The following is a 24,764-nucleotide window of genomic DNA, read 5'->3' as shown; positions in this document are numbered from 1 at the left end:
ATGGTTCCACATCTGCAAATCCATCAATGTGATACATCACACAAACAAAATAAAGGACAAAAATCATATGATTATATCAATTAATGCAGAAAAAGCATTTGACAAGATACAACATCCACTTATGATTAAAACACTTAAGAAAATAGGTAAGGAAGGAAAATACCTTAGCATAGTAAAGGCCATATATGACAAGCCCTCAGCTAATCTCATAATTAATGGTGAAAAACTGAAGCCCTTTGCTTTACGTTCAGGAACACGACAGGGCTGTACCCTATCTCCTTTGCTTTTCAACATAGTGCTGGAAGTCCTGGCCAGAGCAATCAGGCAAGAGAAAGAAATAAAAGGCATCCAAATTTGGAATGAAGAAGTTAAATTATCACTCTTTGCAGATGACATGATGCTATATATAGAAAACCCTAAAGACTCCACCAAAAAGCTATTAGAAACAATCAACGAATACAGTAAAGTTGCTGGCTACAAAATCAACGTACAAAAGTCCATTGCATTCCTATATACTAACAATGAAATCTCAGAAAAAGAAATACAAAATACAATTCCTTTTGCAATTGCAGCAAAAAGAATAAAATACCTAGGAATAAACTTAACCAAGAATGTGAAGGACCTATATGCTGAAAACTGTAAGACATTTTTGAAAGAAATTGAAGAAGACACAAAGAAATGGAAAGACATTCCATGCTCATGGATTGGAAGAATCAACATAGTCAAAATGGCCATATTACCCAAAGCAATATACAGATTGAATGCACTCCCCATCAAAATCCCAATGGCATTTTTAAAAGAAATAGAAAAAATCATCAGATTTGTTTGGAACCACAAAAGAGACTGACTAGCCAAAGCAATCTTAAGAAAAAAGAACAATTCTGGAGGCATCACACTCCCTGACTTTAACTTGTACTACAGGGCTACAATAATCAAAACAGCATGGTATTGGCAGAAAAACAGACACATAGACCAATGGAATAGAATTGAGAACCCAGAAATAAAACCACATGAATATGGACAGATGATTTTTGACAAAGAAGCTAAAAACATACAATGGAGGAAAGACGGCCTCTTCAATAAATGGTGCTGGGAGAACTGGATAGTCACGTGCAAAAGAATGAAACTGGACTGCTATCTGTCACCATGTACCAAAGTTAATTCAAAATGGATCTAAGACTTCAGCATAAGACCTGACACAATAAACTGCATAGAAGAAAACATAGGTACTAAACTTATGGACCTTAGGTTCAAAGAGCATTTTATGAATTTGACTCCAAAGGCAATGGAAGTAAAAGCTAAAATAAACGAATGGGACTATATGAAACTTAAAAGCTTCTGCACAGCAAAAGAAACCATCGACAAAATAAAGAGGCAACCAACTGAATGGGAGAAGATTTTTGCAAACAGTGCCTCCGATAAGGGCCTAATATCCAGAATATACAAGGAACTCATGAAACTCAACAACAATAAAACAAACAATTCAATTGAAAAATGGGCAGATGATCTGAAGACATCTGTTCTTTGGAAATTTCTCCAAAGAAGACATACAAATGGCAAATAGACATATGAAAAAATGCTCAACATCACTAATCATCAGAGAAATGCAAATAAAAACCACAATGAGATATCACCTCACCCCAGTCAGGATGGCTATCTTCAACAAGACAAATAGTAACAAGTGTTGGAGAGGCTGTGGAGAAAAAGGAACCCTCATACACTGTTGGTGGGAATGCAGACTGGTACAGCCATTATGGAAGGCAGTGTGGAGGTTCCTCAAAAAATTTAGAATTACCATATGACCAAGCAATCCCTCTCTCCTGGGTATATACCCAAAAAATCTGAAAACATTTATACATAAAGACACTGTGCTCCAATGTTCATTGCAGCTTTGTTTACGGTGGCCAAGACATGGAAACAACCAAAATGTCCTTCAATAGATGAATGGATAAAGAAGTTGTGGTATTTATACACAATGGAATACTATTTGGTAGTAAGAAAAGATGATATAAGAACATTTGTGACAACATGGATGGATCTTGAGAGTATGATGCTAACCGAAATAAGTGAGACAGAAAAAGCAGAGAACCCTATGATTTCACTGATATGTGGTATATAAACCAAAAACAACAAAAGAAGACAAACAAATGAGAAACAAAAACTCACAGACACAGACAATAGTTTAGTGGTTACCAGAGTGTAATGGGGGAGGAGGATGGGAGATGAAGGTAAGGGGGACCAAATATATGGTGATGGAGGGAGAACTGACTCTGGGTGGTGAACACACAATGGGATTTATAGATGATGTAATACAGAATTGTACACCTGAAATCTACGTAATTTTGCTAACAACTGTCATCCCAATAAATTTAATAATAATAAAAAAAGATTATGGACTACTGATTCAGATAGATTTGGAATGAATCCTGGGTTTGTCAAGCTCTAGTAGTGTAATTTCGGGCAAAGCAATTAATCCTTAAATCCCCAGTTTCCACATCAGCAAAATGAGGCTAAATAGGAACCTTGAAGAGCTACTCTGAAGATTATAGACAATATATATATGTAGGTTGTAGCAAAAAGCCTGGCACAGAGTAGGTGCTTAAATATTAATAACTAAAATTATTAAATTATTAGCAGTGTTCATATATCTGAAGTTGAGCTTCCTAGTGCTATAAATAACATATAAGTCTGGGATGTAAAGCTATTGCATAAAACAGTATCCTGGTTATCTAACTGGGAGTCAATTGAAAACTATCAAGGACATCATATCAATTTCATCAATCAGTAACGTTAATTTATTTTTATTAAACTGCCATCACTTCCAGGAAACCTTTCCTGCTTATTAGCTAGAAGCAATCTCTTACTGTTTTAAAATTTTCAAAGCACCTACCATAACTTACCATTTTTAAAATTGTGTGCACCAGTGCCTTTCTCTGATGGTCTAAGATTTTTGCAGAGCTGGAACAATGAATTACATGGCACATTACCTTTCATAAAGATAGGCTTAATAAATGTCTCCTTAACGCATGAAAATATTAAGTCAGTCACCGCTTCCTAATTAGTTATCTCCCCTCTAATCTCTTTTCCCTCTAGTCAATCCTCCACTCTCCTTCAAATTTAGTTTTCTAGAAAATGCATACGATTACTCAAAAACTTTGATCTACATTTCCTAAAAGGCTTTAAATGGTAATCTCATCTACACTTCAGCCACCATCTTCAACCTTTTGTTCCTCTATTTATTCCATATTCCAGCCATGACATTGATTTGTTGATGAAATAGTTGAATGTCTGCTTTATGCCAATTAGTACACCAAGCACTGGAGATAAAAAGACAGTATCTTATGCTCAAAAAAAGGAGACATATAAAGAAATAATTATAGTTCAATGTGCTAAATATTATAACAGAAATAAGAGTACTGAGCAGACCTTCCAAATCACACCCAGAACTATCAGATCCGTATGCTTTTTTCTTGGTGTGCTTGCTCTATTTACCTAGACGACCTTTTCCAAAGCAGAATCGTACTTACTCTTCAAGTTCAAACTCAGTATCCCCACTCTGTAAGGTCTTCCCTAAATCCTGTAAGTAATTAAATAACAGATGCCTTTTCTAGGTTCCTACAACTCTTTGATTATAATAGTGGTATAGTGTAGATCAGACTCATATGCTTGTTTCCCACAGAACAGTATATTTATCAGCTGATGGCAGAAATCTATTCATCTACATATATAGCAGGTTCTAAATTAAAAAGTATTTAATTAACCTCAGAATAGTATATGGAATTTATAATAGTTGTTCTGGAAATTCCCAGTCTTTTTTTCATTTGTATTTTTTGTTTTTCTTTTCTGGCTGCAAATTTTACGGGTCTTAAGAAAATATATAATCATTAATAAACTGGGATGCTACATTAGATTGTGGAGAAGAATCATTAACTATAACCAAAACCCACAAGTTCTATATTAATATACTGAGTTTCAAAAGAAATCAAGAATTTAAAGTGAGGATTTCTCTCCTCACCTCACCCATACATAAAACTGATATACCTTGAAAAGGGTTTAATTAGTTTTGAAGACAGAGAGAATATAAGTGAACTATACAATCTCACTGTATATTCCTAAAGAAGCATTTTTTTCCCCTAGTTTCAGATATTTATTTATCAGTGTAAACCCCAACATAATACACCAACATGATTTCATGCATTTGGAGGGGAACTATTTCTTGGTTAAGTGGAAAACTGCGGATGGCTTCTGGAAGACCTTCATTCTCAGCAGATTTCTAGTGAAACATTTCATTTAGAAGTCTGGACCTTCTTTCTTCAGTTTGCTGTAATCTACATTCACTGAGTAAAAGTTGTGTTGATCATTAGGACCCAGCTTGTTCCAGGGTTCTGGGTTATTCTCTCTATCCTAACAGACATCTGAATTGAACAATGCCAGGCGCATGACATACAGTGCTGCTCCAGTACCTCCAGCTCCAATAAATACAAAGAGGGGGATCAAGCTTGGATGTTTCCTGGCCTGACACAGGATTTGGCGCAGCATGGTTGCAGCAGTGGGCTCAGGTCCGGAAGCACAGAAAAGCAAAACTGCAGGCCTGGAGACTAGGTAGTCTCTGCCCCTAACGAAGCATTTTTAATTGGAGCAATCATTGCCCTTGGAATTATTTTTGTGTCTTAGAAGACTACATAGTTTATACAATTCAGTGGCAGGTATAGAAAACAGAATCAAATTACTCATATTCAAGAAAAAAAAGGACACTGCTGAGTTTCTCTTGTCACAAAATATTAATTAATAGTTTTAAGGAGTAAAATACCAACATTAATTATTGTAACAGGAAAACAGAATACATGGTTTCCATTACAATAGAAATCTAACAGTATAAAATATGTGCTCATGTTAATGAGTGTAAATGTTTGAAAATAATGTGTTTCCGTTTAATCCAAAATTGAGGTGACATCTCCGTTGAATAAGTTATTTATATCAAGACCAGTTATTTATTGTTATTATTGCTGCTTTACTCTAGGACTCTTTGTCTCCCATTGTGTTTCAAACAAACTATGTTGTAATATTTGCCTCTTTGCTCAATCACCACATTATTTCATACTGACATTATGATACTAGTATTGGTTGTCCAAAGTTTTCGAATTAACAGTTGAAAAGGGCTTTGGATACTTTCACAATTAGTAGGAAGATTCTGCCAAGGTTGTAAGTTCAAATTTGCAGAATTACAAAACTTAAAAAAAATAAAAATAAAAATAAAACAAAAAGAAATAAACATTTTTGACAAAAAGCTCATGTGATACTCCTTTCTTACTTCCTACCCCTAAATCCTGTTTAAACACTCAGTAGCCTCTGAAGTAGGCTTATTTGAACTGAAGTAATTCCAAAAGCAGTTTTTTATTTTAAAATTAGGTGGATATAATGACTGTTAATGGTAATAGCATTTTCATCACGTTTGCCAACAAAGACCCCTCACTTTCCATTTATTTTCAAATAGAAGTAGGTTTAAAAACAGGGATGGATACCACTTTTATTTGTCACAACTACTCTCATTTAAAAGATAAAAACATTTTAAGACCACCGTGGATTTGATATAACATCTTTATATCAACACAGCTGATACTGAAAATTATGACCCCTACATATTAAAAATGCAGCACTGCTAACAGTTTCAGGAACATGACCTACTCAAAAAGCTCACTTACTGCTGCAGAAACCACATGCCAGGAAGTAAACTGGAATTCCAGCGTGATGATCTGTTTCTACATACTGCTATATGTGTGAGGAGAGCAGTATATGCTATAATTAGCTTTTAAAATTCCACTATGACTTCCTGTTTATCATTTCACATATCACAAGTTGAATACAGAAGGCTATTAAATCAGGGCAATAAAAGTCGCCTTTCAAAAAATTAAATTATAAGTTAGATGGCCTTAGAGAACTGCCCAAGGTTGACTGTGAAATGAAGAGCCTACCCATTCTTTTATTTTCGACCCTTAACATTAAAGCCAAACTTAACACCAAAAAACAAAAACAAGTCTTGGGTTGCAGACTCTGCTTAGTAACAGTTCAGTAAGATTCTACTTATCTACTGAGATTCAGAGCAATCTCAACAGTCTACACACGCCAATTTTATGTGAAAAGTCACTCACTCAGCCCAGCCAGGCACCCTCCAGTATGTAGCTGACATTACTAGGTGTTGGGGACAAAGAATTGAGTAGAACAACCTATTTTCCTAAGACAGTCTAGCTAAGTAGGAATGGCATGAAAGCAGACTCATCCAACACCATAGCAGAATTACATAAAGGTAAGAGAATATACAGAAGATGTGGTAAATGATTAGTTCTCCAAGGGTCAGAGTGGTGGTGTCAGGGAAAGTGTCCTAGAACAAGAATTAGAATTAGGTATTAAAGTAAGGAGTAAGTTTTTATTCGGGCTACGTGTAAAACGCCTGATGAAAGGCAAGGAGGCGTAAAATAGATTGGTATGTCTGGGGTTCAATATAGGTGGAACAGTAAATATAGGATAGGTAGATGTTATTTATAGGTGGAGAAGAAAGGTAGCTAGTGTACAAGATCACAAAGGCCTTGTATGTCATGCAGGAGAGAATCCTGATCAGATCTGAATTTTAGGAAGGTCACTGATTCTAGTGTAGAATGTGATTCGAAGTGGGGTGAGACCTGAGGCAGAAAGTTCATTATTTCTCCAAGGGAGAAATAATAACCTGAACTAAGAAGTGGTAACATATCTAGGAGATAAAAATAATAGGTCTTGGTGAAGGGCAAGATTTGGGAATATAAAGTAGCTAATATAAAGAAGGGAATTCAAAAGGATTCCTAGATTTCTGGCTTAGGGAATTAGATAAATGATAATATTAAAACCAAAATCAGGAACAGAAGAACATTAGAATGGGGGTGGCAAGGTACAAAATGTTAGGATCTACATTCAGATACTAACATCTTTGGGGATATTTGCTCACATCTTCTCTTTGCTTCCTTACAATACGTCATCCTGTACCCTCGTACCCCAACATCACAACTGCCTAGAACAGTGATGGACGTCTTACCCAAGTCAGGCCGAGAACTTGAGCCAGTGTGGGTTCTTCCCCTGAACACAAAGCACGAGGATTCTGGAGCTGAGGATGACACTGTAAGGGGGTCCTGGCCATAACTAAGGAATGAAAGCTGTCTGGAGAGTCAGAGAAAAGGGAAGTGAGAGGAAGCTGCAGAGTGGGCAGGATGGGAGGAAGACGAAGAAAGGCAGAGACAAAGCAAAAATGGAAGGAAAAGTGGCAGGAAAGAAACACATAAACAAACTACATGAGTTCCTGTGAGCTCTCCAGAGCCTGATTCTAATTCCCGGTGAGGTTAAAATGCAGTGTTTGCCCTTAGGCTTCATAAGAAACCCCACAATCTTAATAACCCTTTTTAACTAAGATCAGTGAATACGTAAAATATTGAGTTTCAGGTGCATCTGAAAGCACCTAAATGGAGCTGAATATTAACAGTGAAGATCTTACAGGAAAGATTTGCATCAGAGAGAGATTATGAAGTGTCCCAAATAGTGACACTAGTCAAACTTGCAAGTAGCCATGTTAGAGAGTGTAAAGTGGGAAGATAAAGAAAGAACTTATGGGGAACACTAGTATATAAGGGTCAGAGTCAATCTTATTCAAGGAAACTGATGAAGAGGCAGGTAGATAAACTGAGTGGGTTGCTCAGGAAATAGGAAGTGAGGAGAAGTTGAGATCAATGTGGCTATACTATTAAAGATGCTATTCTCATAAAAGGGGGAAAGGAAGAAACTGGGAGATAGTTAAAGGATGATGACAGGTGCTAAGGGAGAGTTTGAAGTTATAAGTAAAATTAGGCATAAGTAATAAAGAAGAAAAAAGAAAGGGACACAGCACATTAAGAGGGATTGGCCCTGAATAGAAAAAGTTTGAAGAAAGCAACTTTTCCTCTGGGACCAATAAGAACAAACTATCAGTCTGGGGCTTACCTTGTGAAGAAACACAAACCTATAAAACATTTTAGAAAGATTTTTTGTGAAATGTATTTTTTTAAATACCAAAATATATCTGTCTCTTTACGATGACAAGGGAGATTATCATATCTTAAAAAAAATTATCATCATGATAAAAAGGTTAGATGTTTAATGGGTAAACATCGAGAAACACCCTATCAAAGATATAAAATAAATTGCTGATTTAGTAAATTATTTAAGTGGTATAAGTATTATCATAATGATATGTAAAAACATGTGAACCATTGCTTTGTAATTAAAAGATAAATTCCAATTAGACTATTTCAAAACAAAAAATACTATTTCAAAGATACTAAAAAGCCTACTCTTGCTCGTGATTGAAAGAGTAAGGTAGCAAAGGTGGTAAGCTCCGAACTAATTGAGATAAAAGAATAGGACATGGGAGCAAGACATGACTTTATAAAACTCAATCACTTCATTTTATGGATGAAAAACTAAAGCCAACAGAGGTCAAAGTTCATAATCTCAATTATACTTCAATTCTAAGACTTAGAATTCAGTTTTGTAGTTTTCAATTCATACTCATTCCACTATTTTTTTCTTTTGGCCTACGGGCAGCAGTGTTAGACGGAAATAATATTTTGTATGTTCTAACAAAAAGGTAGGCAGACACATCCAAAAGATGTTGGATGTATCTACTACACAGTGTTCCAACTGCTCTGAGGGCTGCTGCAAACAATTAACCCAGTTTATAATTATAGTCACAAAGCTGTAAATTTTGAACAGTCAAGAACTAAAACAGCTTTATTCAATTTTCAAACGACTAGCAGCTATTCTCTTACTATCTTTGTGGATTAACAATATCCTTCACTCTTTCACAAAATTCCCAAAGCACGTTTATGACTAATTGCTATACAAACTTTCTCTCATTTTCACATTCAACTAAATTCTAATGCTTCAGAAATAAGTGACAGAGATTAATTATTGCAAATTATTGTAAAAATTAAATAACAACACACACTAAGATTTCAAAACTCTTAGAATATAAAAATGCAGTAGTCTCTCTCTCTCTCTCACACACCTTCAGGATGTACATATAATAAATTTCTGCTTTCCATAATATTTCATTGTACAATGAGTATTAAGGTTTTCTAATCCAAATGTTGCTTCAAAATTCTTCAAAGTCTCCACCTGAATACATATCTACTTTATAAGTGATACATCTCCATTTGTATATAAAAACATTAAATAAATAAAAATAATGCAGTTAGGTAAACAGACATTCCCATCTTATTTTCTCTACATTTCATTTTATAATCTATAATTTACTAATTTCTAAAAAAATTTTAAAGACTGACACTAAGCAGTGTTTAACTTTTCAATATTATAATGCTTCTATGAATATTTTCATCTGTCCTGAGATAATAAATATAAAACACAATATAGTGCCTGGCAAATAGTAAATACTCAGTTAAAGCCAGTTATATTACCTTTATTATTGAGGAAGGAATTTTTGTATATTTAAATTAGTTTCACTGTATGCCTTAATTTTACTATCTGCTTCTCTAGCTAAATAACTTAGGGATCTGTAAAAAGTTAATAGAAGAAAAAGTAGAGAACCATATGACTTCACTCATATGTGGGATATAAAACTGAAAGCAACAAACGAACAAAGCAAACAACTCACAGGCACAGACAACAGTTTAGTGGTTACCAGAGGGTAAGGAGGGAGGAGGGTGGAAGAAGAGGGTAAAGGGGTCAAATATATGTTGGAAGGAGAACTGACTGAGTGGTGAGCACACAATGTGATATATAGATGTTACAGAATTATATACTTGAAACCTATGTAATGTTACTAACCAATGTGACCACAATGAATTTAATAAATTAAAAAAACAGTTCATAAGCTACTTCAATTTCCAAAGAAAAAGGAACTGTTTCAGAAGACAGAATTTATACTAGTATCAAAGTTAAAAGTAGGAATACTATTAGAAAAGGCAGCAAAGACTTGGTATTCGTGCAGTATAGTCTATAAAATTGGAACCTATGATTTTATAGTATCATAAAGATCAGGGCTTTTTTTTTCTTGGCCAGAAAAGACAAACTCCCATTTCTAAAAATATCTCAGGTTTTCATCTTGAGGAAGTCATCTTGCAACAAAATACCCTATTATCATAGAAAACAAGTATAGGACAGTATGTCATGAACAAGACTATAAAAATGTAGTGGTATATGAGCCAAGGAAAAAATTCATCTGGAAAAATGAATAAGTAGAGGTTTTTCTTCAAATTTAATTGAGACTGTGAATTTTCTGTTTTGTGACTATTTCTTTGATACTCCCATGTACATGATAAACACTTTTTAAAGAACAAATGACCTTTCTTAAAAAAAAATGCTCTATATATTTGCTTATTTTAGAAAAGTAGACCAATTTTGTAAAAGAATCATAAATGATGAATAAAATTTGACATTTAAAAACAGCAAATGTATAGTGCTATTTTTTTTCCTGGTTTTGTATTTAAATTTAATCCAGCTTTTAAATAGCACTTCAAAAAAGATGAATTCAGAACATCCAATTCAGATGACCATAACCACTGCCATGAATTCAAGAAATATATACACTATTAATTTTATGAATTAGAGGACTATGTAGGCTATGGATTTTAGCTTTCTATGATGCAACAATTCCATAGTGGTTTTATATAATCACAAGAAAAAAGCAGAAAGAAAAAAGAAACAAGAAAACTACGGTCATGACACAGTATCTTGTAAACCTATGACCTTTATCACTGAGTCTGATTTCTTATTTATGATGAGGTTTTAAGAATAACAGAGAACAAATTTCACACAGATAAAACAGGACAACTTTCTGATTAAGTAAATTAAATCCATTACTGAGAGTTATAGAAGGGAAGTATTCTAAAGATTAATGACTTATTTTCTAACTCTTCACACACTGCATATAGGCTTATTATATATAATGCATCCTTTCCATGGTAAAATAAAATCAGCAATTATATAATAGCTCAAAGCCTCTGAAAAATTTAAGACTACAAAAATGACTATTCAGAAGAAATTACAGGGAAAAATTTAGTTAAGGAATGCAATAATTTAGTAAGGACCTTGGTTAAGAAAAAGTGAGAGACAAAGGGATGTAATATACATTAACTTCCTATCTTAGTGTTATCCTCAAAACAAAAATCTCTAAGAATTTTATTTCTCATAAGAATTTCATGGGGAAAAATGGTATATGAAAAAGCCTAAACGATACATAATCCAAAGTGATACAAATGATAACGAGGAGGCAAATATAGAGTATTTTGACTGAATGACTGGGAAAAAAAGGGGATTGAAGAAGATATATCAAATAGATTTCATGAATTCTGCAGTCCTGTGAAAATAAAACAAATAAAAATAACCCCACAAAAAACAATAAAACAAATAAAATTACCTTATACCAAAGAAGAATCATGTCCTGTTTCTATTCAGATTAATTGATAACTTTGACATATAAAACACTACCATCCCTTCAAAAAGAAAAAATGGCGAGGAGCTTTGATAATCTAATTCAATTAAAATATGTTTAGAGAATTCTCTCGTTCTTTTACCTATCTCAAAAGTTGGAAGTTATACCAAAATGTAATAGTCAAACACACATGCAAAATGACCCTGCAATTAAGATAATTGCTGGTACCAAATGTTGTTTTTAAGTTCTGCAATATAACAGTCTCTCAGACATTTAATAGTATGTCATTTGGTAAATGAAAGTTTCCACAAAGTAAGAGCAGCGAGAAGACCTAAAAATTATACTAGTGAAGAGTCTGGCTGAAAGAAACAAAAATACAGATCATTTTGGTCCAATACTAATTTTATTTCGAGTTACTACAGAGCTGAATAAAATGCTGACACCACCACACAAAAATTTATTGAGTTGGCAATACGCAAAGCATGATGTCAGCCACCAATATCCCCATCTACATTACCAAATAGCATGAACACTTTAATTCTTGAATTTAACTTAGATTTCATGCCTAAAGTTACAGTAAAAATAAAAATGTTAGGCATGAGGTATTATGAAACATAGATGAGTTTAGTTTGGCATAGTTTTGACTCAAATTAGTCTAATACTTTACCAAATTCAATAATTAAAAAAAAAAAACACAGAAAAATGCAAGCTTAAACATTACAATTTTCTAAATGTACCAGAGTCTTCACCAAACAGACCATAAAACAAGTCGTAGTCAACTTGTAATAATATCCAAATAAGTTAACACCAAACGTACATAAAATACAGATTTACATGAGACACAGAAACACACACACACATATATATATATATATATATATATATATATATATATATATATATACACCCACACAAGTCCTCACCTTCATGGCATGGATTTCTTCCAGCAATCGTTGTGCCCGTCTCTGGTTTTTTAAAAGTGCATCTTCGGTACCCCTGTAAAAAATACATTATAACATGTAGCCAGGAAAAGCGTTTATTATAGACTTATAATAAAAGTCTCTTCATTTCTTTTAGAAAAGCATGATAAATCTCTAAACAACAAACTGTCATCCTACATTATCCTCCCCCTAACCAACACATACCCTAATTTCATCAACAAACCCAAGGTTTGGGCAAAAATGAGCACTGTCCTGGCGTATTAATGACTATTACCACTGATAGACAGCTTCATTCCAATTCCTTAATGGGAAGGCCAGATAATATTTTTAATCAATCACTTAATAGCTCATTGTATTTAATGTAAGTTCTATAAGCTACAATTAAAGGATGGATATAGTTTTATTAAACAGAAATTTGTTCTCTGGAATTAAAGGAATACATAAAGATGTCAATGTCTGATTAAATCAGAGATCAGGGTCATCTTCCACAACATTAATGAAAGAAAGCACAAGAAATTATCAGAACAAAACACATTTGAAGACTTTGTATTCATGCTTAAAGTATAACAAATATAATAACATACTTTTTCTCTACTACTTGTGACACTGAAAATACAAAATACTATTTTTTCAAAAATTTAGATGGAACAGAAGGTTTTGATAAACACTTCCACAAGGTACTGAAGATTTCAAGTTAATGAGCAATTCAAGGAATAAAGTGATAGAAAATCTTTATAATTGACTCAAAGTATTACAAGATTTGCTAAACTGCATCAACATCTTAAAATAACTTCTAATAACATGAAACACATACATAACCCCAAAGGACTTTCATTCTGAAAAGGCCAAAAAGAGAGTTTTGAAAAAAACAGCAGAATTCATCAAGTATCTTAAGCGAATATGGTCCAAACTATGTAAGGACAAGCTGACACAGCACATTTTAACTCACTCAGATCCTTTCCAAATATAAAACAAAGTACTGTATGAGTAAGATATTTAATTATTCCTCTGGGTCCCACCCTCAAACTATGTAAATATTGAATAAAAACAACGTTTGACATTTTATTAGTCATAGAATCATTACTTTAAATGACTTAACTTTTTTGACTTCAATCTGCCAACACTCCTGACAAGTTTTCGGATAACCAAAACTCGGATTCTCTTCACTTCTTTTCTCATCTTCACAACCTTTGAGGAATAAAGCCAAAATCAGAAAGGCTATTAATTCAAAAAGAATTAATACTTCGAGTCTTCGTATTATGGATTAAGTCTACCAGTTTAACGAAATTTTTGTTTATACTCATAGTTTGATGAAATAAAACTTCCTTTATAAACAATGAAGGACTAAATCAACATTCTAACACTAACATACACACACACACACACACACACACGCTTTAAATCATCCCACTACAGAACGCTGAACTCTGAACAGAAAAAAAAACACATTACTGTCCAAGAGATGGAAATATTCTAATGCTGAAGAACTACATGTTACAATAGTACTTAGTATAATGGGATGCTATCGTTTTGTTTGTTTTGTCTAACATTGTTACGAGCCATCATACATCTTATAATTCCTTCTGTAATTTTTTTCTTCCCCTCCTTCACTTTAGGAACTACATAAAATCCAGTTCAGATATAATCTTTCTTGTGAAACCTTCCATGATTTCTTCAGTTAGAGATAACCGCTCCATCCTTGGTTCGCCATATACTCCATAGGCAGCATCTATGTCACTGTATTGTCACTAATTGCTCACGTGACAGTCTTTTTCTATAGTTTGTGAGCTCCTAGAGGACAAGGGGCTTGCAATATTTACAGTGTTTTCTATGCCTTGCAAGAGTGCCTGGCACACACAATCCCTCTAATTCTTCTTGCCAAAACAATATAATTATCATTCTATTTCTTTAAGGCTATAACACCTTTGCTTACTTTTCATTATCATTCACCCCTTTCTACATATTGGAAACCAACTTACAATTTCTCTCCACCCTCAGTTTTGCTATCATTCTGGGTGATGTAGACGTCCTCTTAAATAACTCATCCAATATTACATCTCACTTGTTGATTTCCTCTTTTCTAATGACCTAAATTATTCCTTCTCTGTCACCCACTTCCATGGTCACACTGTGGTCTCTGTTATCACTCATAACTATTCTATTTCTAAAACCATAAATTCAAATACTCCACACTGAGCACCACTTCTATCAGCTGGCTTGTTCAACTCCACCCACCACCATCGTTTTTAGCTTCACCGGGATCAGTAACTCACTGACCCCTGTCCTTTCAAACGGTTCAGTTAGTCCTTTCTTTTAATTTTTCTCCTTTTAGCCAGTTTAGGTACATGATCAATACCTTCAGCTCACCTATCCCTCTAGTTAACAATCCCTGTAGTTAATCTAGGATGAAAACAACATTCTGGGTTCTTTATCACAGCACTCCAATACAATCCTTTTTTTTTTGTCAACTCACTATACAATGGCTATTTTAAACCCGTTGGCTTTCCTAAAACGTCTGACCTTCCTCTTCATCTTTCCTTCGCTTTCACGGAGAACATAAACATCAGATGGGTACAGTCATTTTTCTACTACCTTGAATACAAATATATTTGCATCACCCACCCTCTTCTATTCATGAAGTTACAATATAAGAAATAACTCCACACATATGTGAGGTTTACCTTTTAACTATGTTTTGGATCCTATCCTTTCTGGCACCCTAACTATAGACCATCCCTTTACTCTAGCATTGCCAATCCCTTAAATGGATGTTTCCCACTGATGTATCATGCCTGAGTCACTTTCATTAAAGATAAGACAAAATATCCTCACCACAAAGTTCACTAGGAACACCCTCTCTTCAGCTGCCTCAGAGCCAAGCTCTTAGAGATGTTCTAACTCACTATCTCCATTTCTGCATGCCACATAATTCCAGTTTGTGAAATTACAGTCTAGTGTCCAGGCCACCAGGGATTTCTCAAAGTCCCTGAATTTAACAGGATTTTTCAGATTTCATTTTACTTGAAATCTCACAGAATTCAACACTGTTGACCACTTCCTCCTCTTGAAACACTTTTTTCCTTGGTTTCCATGACATACGACAGAATCCTCTCCTGGTTTTCCTTCTTCCTCTCTAGTCACTCCATCTTGGTATTTGAAGGCTCATCCCCCTCTAATCGGTCATAAAATGTTAAGAGTTCAGGGGCACTCCTAGGGCAGCTTCTCTTTTCACAATGCATTTTTCAGCCATAAGTGACCTTATATGTGTTATGTTGTTTCAGTTTGCCACCTAAGCAAAGATGACTCAAAAACTTTTACCTTCAGCTGAGATCTCCCTTTTAGCTCCAGACCTAACACCTCACATTTGAGTCCATGTTCTTCATCCCCAGCTGGATGCATTTTTTGGTGTTTCATGCTTCCAGGAATGGAATAATCCTTTCCATTATGAAGCTAGGACTCATTATAGGTAGCGCTTGTTTCTAAATCCCTCACAATAAAAACATTACTAAGTCCTGTGAATTTTATCTGCTAGTTATTGCTCATATTGTACCACTTTTTTTTTTCTTCCTATCTTGACCTGCTAGCTCGCCTGGTTGGGTTACTGGTAATGGGTTTCTCTACATCCACTCTTGCCCCTCTTCAATTTACCCATAACTCAGAGAGAATACATTTTTAACCACAGACTTCATGTCACACCTGTATGTACGTCTCTTCAATGGTTTCCAATTGCTCTTCTCTCAGTCCTCCTTCCCCCTTAGTGTAGTCATGTCTACCAGCAAATCTTTACTCCTGCTGTTTCCTGGGAGGAATGCTCTCGCCCGCCCCATGTTAGCTGCTTAACATCTTATCCGGTTTTGGTTCAACTGTCATTTCTCAGTAAAATCTTTTTTGGCCTCCCTGAGAGTCAAAATTCCCAATCATAAGTGCTTCTAGAACTTATCATGACCGTTATTTTAACATCCTACTTTTAATCTGATTATGTTTAATGTGTTTTTCTCCTAGTAAGTTATAAACTCAGTGAAGGTCAAGTATCTTGTTTTACTCAACACTGCATCTTAACACCTAACGTAGTGGATGGCATACAGTTAAGTGTTCAATACTTGCTAAATAAAAGACCAGAAAGATGGCAATACTCACTTATTCATTCACTGATTCAAATGTATTATACAGTAACAGAATGAAGAATAATCAGGTTTCTTTCCCACTAGATACGTTAATCTCTTTGGAATTTATTTCAGAGTTAGATATATTTAGGACAAAAAAAATCATGCTTGCATGAATGAAAAGCCATTTAGACTAGGTTTAAGTGAAAAAAAGAACTGCGGTATTTCATAAGCAGCATAATAAGGGTTTATGGTATGTTTTCCTGAAAGTTAAGTCATTCATAAAATAAACTAAAAGTGATAAATTATGCATTAAAACATATTAACAAATGTTGTACACTGCAGGTTATGAGACTATATACTGTTTGGTAACTACTTTTAACCAAACTTAACTAATAAGCAGTGGGCAGTGTTGGTCCTCGGTTACATTCCAATCATGGGAAAGCTAGACTCCAATTTTAAAATTCCAATTTAAGAAGTACTATGTTTGTCATTACTGCATAAGGGAATCTAAAAGCAAAGGGAATGCTTCATGTATTTAGTTTTATGCCAATGCCAAAAAACGCATTTCTAGGTTATTACCTTTCTCAGCATTTGTGTACAGGCAGTAGGAAAATTTGGTGAGTTTAATATATTTTAAAAAGTAAGTATATTTACTTTATGTAAAAATGGAATTACACTTTTATTTTTTTTCGCTTCTCACTCCAAGCACTTAGTTTTCTCCAAATATGTATTTAAATTTATTTCTGCAAAGCTGATGAACAGCTACCAACAGCATTTTAGTTAGGACTTAATGGGCTGCCAATTCATTTGCCACTCAGTAATTATGAAGCTGTTTGACAGATATCCCAGAAGTCAACAAATTGGCTGAAAACAACCAATATCACCAGAAGGCCAATGTACTACTTAAAGGCAATAAGCTTTGGTGAATTCTCCAACCAATCGTAAATAGATCTATCAATGTTAGAAATGTAATAAGGGTATGATATTGTTTGGGAGGGAGAGAAGGAAAGAACTGTGAGCAAGGCGAAAACAGAGGCATAATAATGGAAAGGAAATGTGCTGACAGAAGAAACAAAGTGAAAGAAAAGTGGAAGGAAAGAGTTTGAAGACAGAAATTGAAGGACAAATCAGAAGGTATGATCACCAAGACTGACAAGCATAAAATGAGTGCTTCCAAGCAGCAAAAAAATGCATTTAATATAATCTCTAAGAGCAGAAGAAAGAGTAAAGAGGCATGTGCATGCGCGTACACACACAACATACATATGCTAACAGCAAGGTGTCATCTAGAACCTAGACATACAGATGCCCCCCTGGTAAAGTCTGAATGCAGTAATGTAACCTGGATCACCTCTCGCGTAGACAGTACGAACTATGATCATAAATAAACTGGAAAGCTAATATACTTCCTTGGGAAACGACCATTTGTGCATATGGCGGAGAGACAACATAAACACAGGAAAGGGAACCATAAAGAGCGAAAGCTAGCAGTGTCCAACTCAAGAAGATTCCAAAGGAGGGTTGCCCAGGCTCAGAGACTTGAGAAACCCAAACTCTACTGGAATAACTCAGTTACAGGGAGAGATGTGTCATAGCCCAACATTGACTCACACAATTAAAACCCTTTCTGTGGTTCTACATTCCAAGGAGCCGATGTCAATCAGTAGACAGGAAAAAAAAGTGTGCTTTACAATATGAACATCGCTGTTTACATGAGATAAATTTCTTAAACTACCTTTCTCCTTAATATAGTCACTTATAGGCTTATGGTTAATGTGAATTTGCTTCTGAGAGAATGAGCTATACTTTTGGGATGATAATGATCGTAAGTTTCTGATCTTCAAAGCTGAGAGCAAACTTTGGTCCACAAAGTAAACGCTATCTGAATTGACTTTATTTTTTTTTCAATTAAACATTATTAAAAGTTTAAAGTAGGTGCATTTAAATTATGATACTCCCACTTAAAAAAATAATTTATTTTCCAATTACAATTGACATACAATATTGTCAGTTTCAGGTGTACAAAATAGTGACTAGACATTTATACACCTTATGAAGTGATCAACCCGATGTCTGGTACCCATGTGACACCATACACAGTTATCACAATATTACTGACTATATTTCCTATACTGTACTTTATAGCCTGGTGACTATTTTTATAACTGGCAATTTAAATGGAGATTGAGGGGATGGGTGAACCGACTCTTAATTGGCCATCTGCTAGCCAGTCAACTAGCCAGCCTCTTTTACTAATGTACTGACTTTGCCATTCATTTGAATTAACCCATGGTCAGTAGAAAACAACTCCAAGAGCTAGCTAGTATTGTTCTAGGGGAATGTGCAATGCTAATAAAAATCTAAGTATAACTGTGTTTCTTAGAATACATTAAGACTTGTGGTTATTCATTACTCATCTATCAGACTGGCAAATACAAAAAACTGTGACAACACATTCTGGTGGTGAGGCTGAGGAAACAGGCACTCTCATACATTGCTAGTAGGAATGCAAATTGGTATACTCCTTCTAGAGGAAACTGGCAATACCTAACAAAATCCTACTTCTAGGAATCTATCTGGAAGACACATCCCCAACAGCAAAAGGCTATGCACAAAACTATTCATTGCAACATTCTTATAAAACGTTGAATAAGAGATAATATACTGTATAAAGTATACACAATGTATTATTTTTAATCAACGCAGGAGATCTACATGTATTATCATGGATAAACCCTGAAAATATCTGATGATAAAAGTAACTTTTAGAGTGATATGCATAGTATGATACTGCATTTATACAGTACAATATCACACATGCAAAGTTTAAAATATACAACACAATACTATACACTGGACATTAGCAAGGCTATATATCTTATAACATATATATATGTTACTAAAATTATGAAAAATTTGGGTGAGAAAAACAACTTCCTAAAAGAGTAATAACTACTTCCAGGGAAGAAAATAAAGTGGGTGGAATTAAGTTTATAAAATGGCAAAATAATGACATCTGCAAAATACAGGAAGTAGATTACAAGGCCATTTGTTGGATCTTTTTCCATACGTTTGAATTTTTTCACAGCTAACAAAATTAATTATGGTTTTATATGGAGGGCTTCTAATTTGGCCATTTGGATAATTTATTGTTCAATTATTTTTATGTCTGATGAGCAACAATTTAAAAATTCTAGAGTGCTTGGTGTTTATGTACAACTTAATCATTACTGAGAAAATGCTGCCACCTAGCAAACCTTCCCAGAATCGTTTAACAGCCAAACAGAAAGTGGTTCTCTTAGTATGGATGGACCCTGATTTACTATTTCAGTAACAATTATAAACACGTTGCGTACGGATCACGAGAATCTTCGTTTTTTCTGAGCCATGCGTTAAGGACGGATAATGAGAATTCTCGTTTTTACTGTTGACTCTTTTTTCTTTGCACATTTTATTGAATTATTTGTGTTTCATTAATAACAAAGGAAGCTGCTTTCTACAGTATCACACCAGGAGGGACTACTAACATCATAGGTGAGTAAATCCTAAAAAATTCCATAGAAAAATAATAAATGACATAGAAGCATTTACGCTTTAAAGAGAAGAGTGCATTTTAAAGTAGTTTCTTTTAAAAACCTGCCGGAACAGAGGGGTATGAAGGATTTAAACCCCGCTGTACGCAACGTGTTAAAAAATAATACAGTCTATTATGAAATAGGAGCTTTGCAACTTTAAAAGCACATAGTTTTTGACATTCTTATCTTTTACAACATATGGAGGCAAATCATTTCATTCTCACTTTAGTTTCTACCTTTAATATCATAGAAAATAGAAAGCAACTTTCTAATGGGTTTGTTGGTAATCTGCTATCAAGAATAACAAAATGTCAGTTTTATATAAAAGCCCTCGGCCCTCCTATGGAATTAAAGTACCTGATCAGATCGTTTCATCTCCTAATCCTGATTTTACAAATCACTGCTGCCTAAAAAAAGCAGATGGCTACAGCAAACTCTACTCTAGTTCTGCAAATTCATTACTCACTAAAAACCAACAGCACTGTTGTTTTCAATTGTGCATCCTTTCTCTATTTCTTGTGGAAGGGAGAAAAAAGTCTATATTTACAACATTATCCCTCCTCATTTAACTATTAAGTGACTTAAGGTGAGCCTTCCATACTTTCATCTGTCCAACAAGTATTTACTTATTACTACCCCTAGACAAAGTCCTATGCTAGAGGTTAGGGAAGTTGCTATAGTAAGTCAGTTAAATATTCTCTCCACAGAAGTACTGGTGAAGATAAAGCATGCATTAAATAATCATAAGATGAAGTAAATAGTAATAGGTTTTTTTTCCTAAAGGTACAATTTTACATTACTTCAGGAGAATTAACATATTTTAAGGACCTAGAGCCAGGAAGTGTTGTCTAAATGTCAGCCTTTATGCTTGGAAATTTTTGAAAAGAATGGATTAAGGGTAGAAGATGACACTGAAAGTTAGCATAACAGGTGGCTCTATAAATAGGCTTTGATTTTCACAAAAGACATTTTGGGTAATTAAATATACTCTCTATTAGATGGACACATAACTTTACAAAAGAAAAAAATTAAAAATTACAAAACAAGGATTCCAATCTAATAAATTACAGATGAGTACCAATATCCCAAAGATAATACTACCACAGATTTATAAACAGTTGGGAATCTGATCAAACCTATGGACTCTTTTCATTCCAGAGATAAACATACAAACATTAAATTATAGGCAGGTCATAGGATCCCTGAAATACATTCCTGGATCTCACTTAAGAGCTAATTTAAGTTATTAAGGATCATAAAAATGATGCCTCAAATTACTCATTCAAAAGATTTGTACTGAGGATATGATCGTGAACAAAAACTTAGTCAGGTGGAGGAAATAAGAAATCTCTCACATTCACATACACAAACTAAGCAACTATTACAAGTGCTTTTTAAAAAGGAGAAGTGGTGCCAGAAGAGCTTATATAAGGGGTAAATGAAAGTCAAGAATGGTTTTCCTGAGAAAGTGACAAGTAAAGCAGAAATATGAAATGAATCTCAGGAGTCTCAGGGAAAAGGAAAAGCATATGCAAAGAGTGTGCAGAGTGCTACGCTAGATAGTGGAGGAAGGCCAGTGTAGCTCAAGTACAGAAACTCAGGTGGTGGGGGGACAAAGGGGAGTGGTATAACCGAAGGTAAACAGACTGGCCTTGTTTAGCTAATGGCTAACGGGAAACAACTGACAGCCAACTAGTCACAGCTGATGACCACCTACTGCCCGAGCCAGCACCTTTCCTCGTGAGGCCAAGAGCCTGGAAAGGGCTCTCTGGGACTGTCGCCATACTGTCATTACTCTTCCCAGAGTAATTTCAAATTGATCAGGAAGCTCACTAGTATTTCCAGTGAATTCCCAAGGACATCACTCCGATTAAAGTCTTTTATACCTCATAGGTAATCTAATGGAAAAAAGCCCACCAAATGTTCTCTGGTACTAAAACAAGCTTAACATACATTCATGAATATAATATATGCTAAACGCCTTCAGAGTTTTCCTCTTCAATAAACCCTGTACTCCACTGCCAAGTGAAATCCAGCCTTACTAACCTGGCAGTACGAGAGTGGTATATTTCAGTTTTATTTCCTACTTCATCCCACACGTTGTCATTAAGGAAGTCTTATCTGGCCCTATACCATCTAAGGGGTTTCCTACTACCACCCCTTCCCTGCTTATAGTAACCCCTCGCTGGAATGCCTTCTTCCCTTTTACTGAATCACTGACTGCAATTCCTGCATAAGATCCTTAAATACCAATAACAAATGTCACTTACTTCACTTTGCCTTCTTTGGAAACTTTTCTGCACTACTTGTCTTTCTGGGCATTATTCTGTACCATAGATGGGTGCTGCTTACCTTTTCCTACCTGAGTTTAAGTTGCTTGAAAATAGGAAGCATGTCTTACACAACCGTGTAATAGGAACAGTGCCTTGCTTATGGCAGGCAGACACTTACATATTCACTGAATAAGGAGGATAAAGAACTTCCTTTGCTGTAGCTGTCCGGTGCTCATTTGATCCTTGCTTTTCAGGCTTACTCTTAGTCTTCACGTGACTTAGGACTCCCTTGAATAGAAGCAGAAACTGGAAGGGGAGAGTGGGAGAAAGGGTAGCCTGGGACATTTAGCACGTTACGGTGGAGGTGATGAGAGCAAATGTTTGCTGAGACGGGATTTAAAAGAATAGAAGGGAAATTGGGGACAGCAACTATAAAAACAGCTCTTGAAGTTTTGCTATAAATGAAAGCAAAGAAACGGGACAGTAGGTGGAAGGAGAAACGAGGTACTGAGCGTACATCATCACGAACGATACGTACGATCTCATTCAAGATCAGTGATTTCTTAGGAGAAACTACAGTTCTCAATCCCTTCCCGATATTTTCGGCTGCCAATAAAAGACAGGTAATCTGTACGAAGAGTTTACTGTCAGACACTGCAACCACCTGACATATTCTAATTAATTTCTCACAACCTGTGAGGTACTATATACTACCACGAAGTTTCGTTTTACACACGAGGGCACTAAACATAGACACTAAATGAACTCCCCAAAGTCCCACAGATGAAAATACATGGGGCCTGAAGGCCAGAGACACGGCTCTCGAATCGGTCACCGAGAAACCGTGAAGGGGTGTTGCCGCTGCCCTGCTCCAAGTTCCGGAAAACCAGGCTAGGCCCACCAAAAAAGCTGCCGCAGCCGCACAGCCCATCCTTGCCTCGGGCCAGATCACGGGCCCTTCAGCAAGACGCAGTAGAGCCCAACTGAAGGACCTCAAAGTCAGCCCCACAGACTCTCAGACCTCGGTGCTCACCTCGTTATTGAGGTTCAACGTCCCTGGTTGAGCCATGGTAAGTCTAGGAAGAGGGTCTGCAGCTGCCGGCACGCGAACTGTGTCTGCCATGTTGCGGCTGCGTTGCCACACCCCTCAACGGTGGCCTCTTCAGCCCAAAATGCTTCCGTCGTTTTCTCGAGCCAGTGCAAAAGGAACGCGAACTCCGAAAGAAAAAACGGAACTATGGGGAAACAACTTCCGGAGCAGAGTGCTACACGCCGGAACTGCGCGTTCCTATGGAAACCTAGCGCGGGCGGGAAGTTGGTTGAACGTTCTGCGGTGTTTCTTGCCAGGTATAGAGTAGACTGGGCTCTCATCGTAAGGACCTTGCTTTTCGTGTCCCAAGAGGTGAAAGAGCTTTTGTGGAAGCATCACTCGACTCACTAATTTTTGCCCGGAATTACCTAGCGTTTGTGGAGATTCCTGTGCTTCTAACCAGCACCCTTTATTAGATAGAACTTTTTGTTCCAGCCTCACATTATAACTGAGGCACAGATTTTTTTCCTGCACACTTTAAGAAAGTTTAAGTGACTATAATGAACGTTTCAAGCAAAACCAGGATGCACATTTGCTGCGGCATGTGGGAATGGCTATTTTGAGGTATTAGCCTGCAGGCTGAGGAAACATGAGGGAATGAGTCTATAATATATTGAATAATAATTAACACCTGTAGTACTGAGTGTTAAAACGAGTCAAGTGCTGGGACAAACGCATTGCATGAATTATCCAAAATATTCATAGAAATCCAATGAGATAGGAATTATTCTTATTTTACAGATGTGGAACCTGTTTTTGCCCAGAGTTGCCCACCTGGAGCTAACCACTGCTATAGGACTGCAGAGCTGCTTACAAAAACTGGGGCCCAGTGCAAAATGAAAATGCAGTACCCCTCATTCAAAAAGTAGGAAAAAGTTTCTTCTTTTCTTCCATGGTGTCTCTTGATCTGTCATTTTTTAATTTGGTATTTAATATGGTGCTCCCTCAATCACAGGAATACTTGTAGGGCTAGTGCACACCCACACAAGTGCCTGGACCCTTGCCCCAGTACTCAGGGAGGACTGCATGTGCTAGAGCAAGATGGAAGCAATTGTTGGGCACAGATAGGGAAATGGGAAGCCAGAGAACCCAACTGGGAGGTTGTGGGAGGAAGGACCACACATGACCTGAGACTAAGCCCTTGATGTATGTTTCGTTGTCCTCCTGCACTTACAAAACTCAAATTCACAGGTAAAATCAAGAATTTCAAGACTCTGATGAGAGAACAGTTAAGTCAGGCCCACTCTGAGCCTCTGTCCAAGAAATGTACTGTCCAGAGCCTCCATGTCAAACCATCTCCCTCTTTGATGCTACAGTCTCAAAAATTATT

At 35.8% G+C, this 24,764-nt stretch overlaps 1 protein-coding gene and 1 pseudogene across 1 annotated transcript in view; both read right to left on the bottom strand.

Annotated features, from left to right (window-relative positions):
• Positions 1-23,530, bottom strand: part of SRFBP1 (serum response factor binding protein 1) — a 59,718-nt gene extending 36,188 nt beyond the window's left edge. Inside the window, exons 1-3 of the mRNA XM_019727996.3 lie at positions 23,378-23,530; positions 13,490-13,578; positions 12,373-12,445 (exon numbers count right to left, since the gene is read on the bottom strand). Of these exons, the coding sequence (XP_019583555.3) occupies positions 12,373-12,445; positions 13,490-13,578; positions 23,378-23,467 (252 nt within the window). The 5' untranslated portion in view covers positions 23,468-23,530. The remainder of the gene's footprint in view (positions 1-12,372; positions 12,446-13,489; positions 13,579-23,377) is intronic.
• LOC109445544 (cytochrome c oxidase subunit FA4 pseudogene) lies at positions 4,240-4,726 on the bottom strand (annotated as a pseudogene).
• Positions 23,531-24,764: the final 1,234 nt, after the last annotated feature.

This window comes from Rhinolophus sinicus, chromosome 3 (genome assembly GCF_057876585.1).
Source record: "Rhinolophus sinicus isolate RSI-liver-muscle chromosome 3, RSI-T2T, whole genome shotgun sequence".
Lineage (NCBI taxonomy): Eukaryota > Metazoa > Chordata > Mammalia > Chiroptera > Rhinolophidae > Rhinolophus > Rhinolophus sinicus.
Note: the sequence above shows the minus strand (reverse complement) of the source record. Positions and strands in the feature narration are given on the sequence as shown.